The sequence below is a fragment of the Maniola hyperantus genome, chromosome Z (genome assembly GCF_902806685.2).
Source record: "Maniola hyperantus chromosome Z, iAphHyp1.2, whole genome shotgun sequence".
NCBI classification, from domain to species: domain Eukaryota; kingdom Metazoa; phylum Arthropoda; class Insecta; order Lepidoptera; family Nymphalidae; genus Maniola; species Maniola hyperantus.
In genome coordinates this window covers 11733127-11743602 of record NC_048564.1, presented here as the reverse complement: position 1 = coordinate 11743602, position 10476 = coordinate 11733127, and the positions used below count along the sequence as shown (strand labels likewise).

Genomic DNA, 10476 nt, shown 5'->3' with positions numbered 1-10476 from the left:
CACTCTATGTGTTCAGAAATAAATAATGACATCAAATGAAGAGTTTGTTTTTGACTAGGAACCTAAGTATAGTACGCGACAGGTCACCCGCACACGCACACGTCTCCCGCGCTATATCCCGCACCGTGTTAGTGCGTGGGCTGTGTGGGTGGTCCCCACCCTGACATCTCGACCTGTCGCGTACTATACTTACCTACCAACGAATTCGCCCACAAAGATTTTGTTTTCATTGGGTTTGATATATTTTACTCAATATAAAAGTTAACCTTTGTGTCTCTGGGATATGTACAAATAGTCCTCCAATTTTCATCAAGGACAGACAGACACGTTTGCAGTTAAAAAGGTATGCATTTATAATACCAGATGATAATACAGCTGTGATGATAGCCTCTAAAACCTAGTTACCTAACCTAACGTAAATCTCTAAATTTTCGGATTTACGTGCGTTTCAAGCAATTAAATATCACAGTTTGCTTTTGTGAAGGAAAAAATCGTGAAGGAACCACCCTGAGAGTTTTCCATAATGTTCTCAAAAGGTCTGCCAATCCACACCTGACCAGCAGGGAAGACTATAGCTAAACCTAGCGAGACTAATAATAATTAATATATGGCTAAACCCTTCTCATTCTAGGAGGAGATCCGTGCTCAGTGAGCCGGCGATAATAATGATGGTCTAGATGATGATTTAGTTTTCTTAAAAATCACGTGGCAACTTATTGATTTTCCGGGTTAAGGGTAGCCGGGGTAAAAGGTGTACCAAATTTTGTTAAAATTGGTGAAGTGGGTGGGCTGTGACAATTTAGCAGACAAATAGACACACTTTCGCATTTATAATATTAATAGTAGGTATGGATTTCTATTGATTTCTCAAGAATAATATAATATTATATAGAAGACGTAAGTGCCTACGAGATATTGTAAAAAAAGTAACACATAGGTTACTTTTTTAAAATCTTTCACGTAACAATGTGAGACGCATTATTGTCAATTCAATTCTTGCCACAAAACTCTCACGTCACATCAAGCCATGGATGTGCATGGATCAATCGAGACTTTGTGATTTTTCTTTATGATTTACTCACGAATCTGATTTACTCTTTTACTTAATCCTTCTATAATTTATTAAAAACTATTTATAACTAAAATCCTATGCCCTACGGCTATATCCTAAAACCTTTATGAGTGCCTAGCGTCAATTTGAAAAGGTCGAAATCGCAACCTACAGATATGCAAGAAGTCAGTCAAGTTATTTAAAAAGCTTTTTGAACTCCCGACTGCGGTTTGCACTGCATCTTTTTCAGCCTACAAAGCGCATAAAATCCGCTATTTTGATTTTTGTACAGAATTTTATGTAGATACGTCTTACCCAGTAACACTCGCGCCATCATGACGAATCTAATGACGTATCGTTTCTCAATATCGGTTGAGCTGTTGAGTAGTTACGAGCTGCCCTAGGTACGGACATAGATTTGACCAGGTAAAAATAGAGATTCTATTTCAACGTTATAGGTAGGTAAGTACCTACCTACACTGTGTTATACTCGTAGGTACCTCACTTGCCTCACCATCATCATGATCAACCCATTCCCCGCTTGGACGATCTAACCTATGGTATTCTCTCATAATGAGAAGGTTAGTATACCACGCTGGCCAAATGCAGGTTGACAGACTTCACACACCTTTATGGAGAACTGTCAGGCGTGGTTTCCTCACGATGTTTACCTTCACCGTTGAAACACACTTGTTTTATATATTTAACTAGCTGACACGCCCCGGCTTCGCTCGGGTGGAGTTTACAAAAATTGAGGGGGAGGTTGAATTAAATTTTTCTCTCCGTAAGAACCATCCTCGTACTTCAAGGAATATTATAAAAAAAGAATTCGTGAAATCGGTTCAGCGGTTCTCGAGATTTGCGATGAGCAACACATTTAGTGATTTATGTTTATATTATAGAATAACTTAAAACGCACATTACTTACTCTGAAAAGTTACAGGTGCATCTCCGTGATCAAACCCTGGACCCCTGAATAGGAGACCGACATCTTAACCACTAAACTATAACCTCACCATTATTATGGGTAAATTAAAAAACAATTAAGTATTTTGGTTTCATGAGATTTATTACTTTGTAAATGGTCTAGGTACTGTGGTAGCTACCGCTTCGCCTCTGACTCGCTAATAATAATGGTAGTGCCTATAGATAGCTACGTGCCGAAAGCTCCATAATTCAACTACACATGTCTTTATTAGAGAATAACTAATCTCTAGGTAACTTAAAATATCACCATTTATAAAAAAAGTATCGTTTGTTTTAAAAAAAAAAAATTATTAATAAATACTTAAGGTAACGACACCAATTATGGACGGTTTAAGGACAAAAAATATATATTTCAATATATCTCCTTAGATAAGAAACATATACAGTTAGACCTAAATGTAGCATGAAGGTTGGGTTTTCCTTTATGTAATTTAATTATAATAACTAGGCTAAGATAACTAGGTCAAATAAAATAATTAAAATATTCAAACTGTATTTAAAATATTCATTCAACCAATGATGTACAGTAAAAATCTGGTAATGGACACCCAATAATGAACAAGATCTAGTAATGGACGCCCATTAATTAACAAAATCCAGTTATGGACATCCAATTAATGGACAATGGACGGACAGATAGGTACCAACTTGATTTTATATTTATGAAGCCAGCATGGTGGAGGATGCAATGGTAAAAATGAAGAACTGAGTTATGAGTATGATTCTTTCATATTTATTAACTAAAAACTAATTAGTCAGAAACGTATTCATTTAAAACGAACCTCTTATTACTTGTTTTAAAAAATAGCTGGTTAACAAAATAAGAAATACACTGTATCAAAAATTACAACCTATGCTGATAGGTACCTTGTAGATGTTTATAGGGTGTTTTAGGTTTATAGGGTTATAGGGAAATTATAGGGTGTCGCTTTAAAAACAGACTATACCACTTCTTTCCTGGGCGATTGTTGACAAAAGGTGTTACTTGGCGTTTTTCCGAAATTATTCTTTGAACGCTGTCAAGCAGGCTCATCTTTGGTTATCGGAATATGCTTTTCACTCATTAGTTCAACCCACAATTCTAATACACGTTCTTCATCTTTAGATAAATACGTGGCTGGTCGGAGGTTAAAAAATAACTGAAATAAAATTGATCTGTCTGGAACTGTAGAATTCCAGTAATGAACATAATATGTCTATAACTGGGTATTCTTTAGTTTCCAATTATGGACATTTTATGTCCATTACTGGATTCTGTAGAGCAATATAAAAATAAAGTAGTTACTTTGAAAGAGAAAATTGAGCATCGCACAATAAAGCTCAAATTCTAGAACAGACAAAAAAAAGTAGTTGTGACACAATGTTCATGATTGGTAAATGCTTGAAAAAAAAATCCAGTAATGTACATCATCAAATTCGCATTACAAATCAAAACTGTCCTGGCTTATTGCTGTGTATTATTTGGTCAATTTATCATACTACACATAAAATAATGTCTCATTTCTATACCACACTTCTATTAGAGTCTATAAACAAAAGTATTCACTTACTTCCTTAATGATTTCCTTAATAGAACTGGATTATTTGTGAACAACTCACTGCACACGAAACTAACCATTCGCCATTTTGAAACAAAATGGCCGAGGGAAATGATACGTCACCTTTTGACAGATGGGCTGTCAAAGTCTATGTTTAAGTGTTGCCAGAATTTAAAATCAAATTTGTACCCTTAATTTATAAACTTTTTTCTTTTTTTGTCCATTATTGGGGTGATGTACAACACTGGTGGCATTACGTTAGGCCTTTTTATTACAGATGTAAGATATGTACAATTAACATTAATAATAATAAGTAATCAAAAGTTCGGTTAGTATGATATGCCTGAGTAAACAAAAATAATTCACATTTAATAAACTGTTAAGCGAACTTTAAACATTGGATTATTATGTACAAACGTAATAGGTAAGTAGTGTGAAATTAATACTTGCAATACGGAAATACGTATGTTATATGTATACTATACCTACTTACCTAAAAATAGATTTACAAAATTGTTATAAAACTATGCTTAGTATAATAGGTAATAAGTTAAATCACTTATTCCTATACCAAAACCTAATTAAACCAATTCAAAAGTACTTACAATACTATATTATGATATGTGTGACATACTTAACTAACTAGTGCATTAATACACTAGCGTGCGCTATACGCCGTAAATAAGCCTTGCCCTAAGCCTAATCACTTATGTCACAAGCAGGTATTATATACTATTTCATAACTCATGTGACCTAAATCGTCAACTCTTATCCGTAACTTAAATAGCTCATTTCTGTACGACCTAAAAATGGACTACTTAAGTAAGCGTTCTGTAAGGATATAAGTCACTTAAGTGCGGATTTAGGTCACGTAGAGCTAGAATAAGAATAACAATATTCATTATATGTGCTCGTAAAGTAATGTGTGCATGGTACATGGTATACCTAGCTACTATTTCACAGCTCGTGTGACCTAAATCCGCATCTATCCACCGCAAATAGTAGAATTCGAACTTTCGAGTAACTTAAATAAGTATTTCATTTTCACAATGATACTGTGACCTATCATCTAAAGTAAATAACTAATTAATCATATCTTTTATAGGTCAACTATAGGGCTACTATTACCTACACTTATATACCTACTATCCTTTATAAATTAAGCTACTTAACCTATAACGTGAAATTAAAATAAGAATGATTGTGACGAGTGGACGATCGTTCCTAAAGCATAAAAGTACACATTATGTAGGTATAGTTCTTGCATTTCACGAGGGCGAGTGGCTCATGCTTGTGTTAAGTTCGGTATAAGTGAGGTACAATAAATGTGTGCGTTTGCGAGCGCTTGCTCGCGACTGATTGATTGGTCCGACATGCACGCACACTTACACAATTCCCTTTTATACGACGTAACCAACCACAAGTACAGTTCACTCGCCTTCGTGAATTGCAAGAACTGTACGACGGCAAAAATTATATAAACTTGTTATAAGTTTATTGTAAAAAAAAAATTAATAACTTTTAACCATTATGTGTCTGTCTGTCTGTCAAGAAACCTACACGGTACTTCCCGTTGACCTAGAATCATGAAATTTGGCAGGTAGGTAGGTCTTATAGCAGACATTAGTTGAAAAATCTGAAAACCGTGAATTTGTGGTCACATCACACAAAAAAATTGTGGTCATAAACTAAAAATTTGTATTTTCAATTTTCGAAGTAAGATAATTATATCAAGTGGGGTATCATATAAAAGGGCTTCGCTTGTATATTCTAAAACAGATTTTTATTTATTTTTATGCATCATAGTTTTTGAATTATCGTAGTACGGAACCCTCGTTGCGCGAGCCTGACTCGCACTTGGCCGGTTTTTTTTGTGGCTGGATTTACACACAAACCACTGAATGGAGCAATCATGTCGTCACAGTAAGAATCCCACCCTATCAATGGATTTAGCGACACCATTATCGTTATCCCCATTGACAGAGTGAGAATTTAGCTGACGAGTTGAATATGAAAAACCAGTCAAGTGCGTGTCTTGGAATACACACGAAAGATTCCGTACCATTGTACAAGATATACCTAACACTTATATGTAACTAGCTGACCCGGCGAACTTCGTACCGCCTAACAGTCGATTCTTTTTCAGGCAATTTAAAAAAAAATCTCTCCGTAGGAATTATCCTCGTACTTCAAGGAATATTATAAAAAAAGAATTAGCGAAATCGGTTCAGCTGTTCTCAAGATTTGTGATCAGCAACACATTCAGCGATTCATTTTTATATAGAGAGATTTAGTAAACTATTTAATTTTCGTGAACACATTATATATATTTTTTGTAATGTAACCACAAATTTCATGATTCTAGGTCAAATGGACGGACAGACAGACAACAAAGTGATCACAGTGATGAGAGTGAGTGAGTGAGTGACAGTGAAGTGAAGAGTGAGTGAGTGAAGTGAAGAATATTTTTTTCTATTGAGATACGGAACTCTAAAAACACACAATACATTGGTAGAGTCTGTAATTATAAGTGGAACATGCAACCCGCGGTCGTCGCCTCAAGCGGCTCGGCACGCACTCAACAACAAAGTCATAAAACTGCAGGTGTAAAGTAGCAGTCAGTAAGCTATGATAGCCTAGTGGTTAGGACGTCCGCCTTCTAATCGGAGGTTGGAGGTTCGATCCCGGGCACGCACTTCTAAATTTTCGGAGTTATGTGCGTTTTAAGTAATTGAATATCACTTGCTTTAACGGTGAAGGGAAACATCGTGAGGAAACCTGCATGCCTAAGAGTTCTCCATATGTTCTCAAAGGTGTGTGAAGTCTACCAATCCGCACATGGCCAGCGTGGTAGACTATGGCCAAAACCCTTCTCACTCTGAGAGGAGACCCGCGCTCTGTAGTGAGCTGGTGATGGGTTGATCATGATGATGATGATGAAAGTAGCAGTCAGGATAATCTTAATATACTTATATAAGGAAAAGGTAACTGACTGACTGACTGATCTATTTACGCATAGCTCAAATCACTGGACGAATCGGCCTGAAAAGCATAGGTACAGATAGCTGTAGATATCCACTAAGATAGGATTTTTGAAAATTCAACCCCTAAGGGTGTTTGTGCACTCATTCGTATTCGGTTCGTATCCGGCCTTTGAAGTGGGCGTCATACAAATACGTACTCATTCGATTCGTATTTTTACGGAATCTGTAATTTTACGGATGAGTGCACAAACGCCCTAAGAGGGTAAAATAGTGGTTTGAAATTTGTGTGGTCCACGCGGACGAAGTCGTGGGCATAAACTAGTGTTATAAAATATTATAGATAAACATTTTTAGAGGTCCATATCCGAAGGGCGCCAACGGGACACTATTACTAAGCCTCCGCTGTCTGCCCTTCAGGAACGGAACCCTATAGACCCTAATAACAAAATCTGGTCGATTTTATACAAGTTTTTAGTGTACGCAAATAGAGAAGATGTAAGATTTTACTAAGTTCAATAAAGTTCTATCTACAGCCGATGTGAACGAGTCTTTAGTCACGAGCGAGCGTAGGTAGGTACCTACTCTCGTATTCCGTGCACTTACAAAAAGCAATGAGAAAACTGTTTACAGTAATAAATCACTGTGTATTACCTACGTATATAATAACTTTCGGGGGATTAAGTCGTGCCCGATCTAGGACTACCGATTTAATTGACTTTTATCTAGGAATAATTGCCCTAACTATACGCTCCCATAGGCTAGGGCGTCGAGTAGTGGTTGGATACGTAAGAGACGATGGCATGCAGATTCTAACCGGCTGATGAGATGCCGCCGCCATCACAAAAGGATACGGATGCCTCACTACAGGAGATGACGTCCCAACTAAGCTTATCGTTCTCCTCGGGACCTTTGATGGTTGGTTTTTAGTTGAATGTCGCCGGCTCCCTCCACCCAACACTATAACTGGGAAGCCAGACTTAGTTGGCCTGGCACCTCTAGTCGTCGGTCGAGCGGTGGTGGTAGAGAATGTTTCTATTAATTCAGGAAAGACACTGTCCTCGTAATCTCTCTCTTCGGCCACTGGAGCGACGTACATAACTTGTTTGAGGCTGTTTATGTCTTGAACCAATTTTGCGTGCTCTTTGATTATATCGTCACGGTTCCAAAGTAGATCGATTCTTCGTGATATCTCATTAAAGCCTTGTGTTGAGCTGGGCCAATATCTTGGGGTTGTTATATCCAACATCTTCCCGAAATTCTTATGTATCGGCCAGCCTTAAGGAATGAAAAATACGTAATTAGCCAGCGATTTTAGTAAATAGGTGGATATCATTACTGCAGTAGGTTGTTACTTATATATTCACTGTCAGTATTGTTGATTGTCGTCAAGCGCAAACCTATTTTGCAATTAATAATTTTTTTTTTTTAATACTCAGATAACAGCTTACCTACTTAGATAGGTGTATATTTTATTAAAATGTGCTCATGATATTTAGATTCGTATTCTGAATTCTGTGTCCTATTAGAAAACATGACATATGAATTCTCTCATCATAACTCTACATCTCAAGTCTGCCTATCTAGTATGGAAGATTAGGTACCTAAACATTTCATACATTATTATCATACGTACCTACCACGGAACTATTCTAAAATATTATTATTTATCCTTACCTGTATCATAAGATCTGAGAGGCATTGTAGGTGGATAGTCATAACACTCGAACTGAAATAAAATAATATTGGGGCTGATTCTCTTGTACAATCTCTAAACTAAACTAAATTGACAGGTCTAAATCTAGTGCTATCCTTTTCCGCAAGCAACACTATGAAAGGGATAGCAATAGATTTAGACGTGCCATTTTAGTTTAGTTTAGAGATTGTCTACAGTGGAATTAGAATGTTTACTTAAAGTTAATTTAAAAATAGATACTTAATTAGCTAATTGGTTAACGAACAACAATTATTAAATTGATTAGAAAGCATATAAGAATACTATTTCAAGACTAAAAAAATTGGGATACAATGCACTGCCGGCAATGTTTGATGTCAGTTCAAAAACGAATGCAACCATATCATCATTATCAGTCGTGAAAACAACTAATTAATTAATTAACGGACACGCATTGCCTCCGTGCTAAGATTGTATCGCGGAAGAAATTAACACATATAAGTATTACATGTTTAGGTATAACAGCAAAATTAACTCGCTCAGCCTTTGGCAATGTTATTCGCAGAACAATAATATTTAGTCGCTAGACACGGCAGCCTGAATAGCTAGGTACACAATATTTTAAGTAATTACTGCAATAATCTAAATATATAAAAGGAAAAGGTGACTGACTGACTGACTGATCTATCAACGCACAGCTCAAACTACTGGACAGACCGGGCTGAAATTTGACATGCAGCTATATTGCTATTTTTACGTAGGCATCCGCTAAGAAAGGATTTTTGAAAATTCAACCCCTAAGGGGGTGAAATAGGGGCTTGAAATTTGTGTAGTCCACGCGGACGAAGTCGCAAGCATAAGCTAGTCATATACAAAATAAATTGTCTTAAATAATACCTACTAATGCGAACCGCATTAGGAAATAGCAAATTCAGGCAATTGTGAACCCATCACAGAAAAAAAATAAAGAAAGCTTACTAAGTATATAGAATTAAAATAATTTTAAGTTTTAGTTACTTATTATACCTGAGTCAGGATTAATCAATTAAAAAATTTGGGCAGATATGAATTTCTCATGAACTTTATATTATAAATCAAATTACCAGAGCTAATATTTTTGCTCATAGGAAACGTACATGTATCCTCAATTTTTTTTGATCATGAAAGTTTCATCAAAAACAGCTCCCTGATTTCAGTTTGTAGTAAGTAGTGTGAAATCATATAATAAAAAACACTTTATGTTCATAATTTTCTTACGTTTTTACCACAAGAGTTTGAATTTTTTATTTAATAGTGACGTGATTAAGTGAGGGCCTAGTTTATAATATTTTAGAGAATGGTTCACGGCTGCATTTTGCTAATCGATTTTTGTATATTTTATTTATTTATTAATTTATGAAGTTTCCTGCACCACTCGCCTCTTGTTCAGAAGAAACAAGAAACTGGGGCACGTCTGCAAAATAGGTATAGATACATTTATAGGCATTACCTGTGATGCTGAAGGATACCGCGGGTTTAGTAACCTCACGTCCAACGTTCCGCTCGCTACGTATAGTACCGCTTGCCACACAACCAACCACCGATACATTGTCACGCCGACTGACGGCAAGCACGTACTCAGGTTGCCATCACCTTTCAGTATAGTGGTCGCTTCCTTCCCTAAGCGCCGATTTCTCGAACTCAATTGTGGTGTTTTAATAAAATCATATAGTTGTTGCATTTCACCAGGGCGAGTGGCTCATGCTTGTGTTTAAGTCGTATCGGTATAAGTAAGGTACAGTAAATGGTGTGCGTTTGCGAGCGCTTGCTCGCGACTGATTCGTCCTTCAGGCACACACACTTACGCAATGCCCATGTAAACAACGTAACCACAAGTTCACTCGCCTTCGTTAATTGCAAGAACTGTTCCAATTAACAGTCAAAATGCAACTCCAGTGATGCAGCACGTTTTGATGTAGAACCGGCTGCACGATTGCGGGAGAATGACAGCTACGTGACGATCGCAATCACCTCTGATCGGTTGACGCTCGCTCACTATTGGCTACAACACATTGTTGCAACAAGAATCGCACAAATTCAGCCAATCCCAACCCAACGTCTTAACCACTAGGCTATCATCTTTTGATCATACTATAATATCTAAGTGCAATTTCACTACTACACAAATTTCAAAGTCCTATTTTACCCCTATAAAAGTTGAATTTTCAAAAACCCTTTCTTAGTGGACGTCTACGTTATAATTGC

General features: G+C 36.6%; 1 protein-coding gene across 1 annotated transcript; it reads right to left on the bottom strand.

The window, feature by feature from the left end:
• Window positions 1-2121: 2121 nt before the first annotated feature.
• On the bottom strand, window positions 2122-9851 carry LOC117995674 (uncharacterized). Its single transcript, XM_034983665.2, has 4 exons — window positions 9722-9851; window positions 8235-8286; window positions 3834-7835; window positions 2122-2338 (listed from the first exon to the last, which is right to left on the bottom strand). The coding sequence occupies exons 1-3, from the start codon at window positions 9818-9820 to the stop codon at window positions 7279-7281; spliced, it is 708 nt and encodes a 235-aa protein (XP_034839556.1). The 5' UTR covers window positions 9821-9851; the 3' UTR covers window positions 2122-2338; window positions 3834-7278.
• Between the last annotated feature and the right edge of the window lie 625 nt (window positions 9852-10476).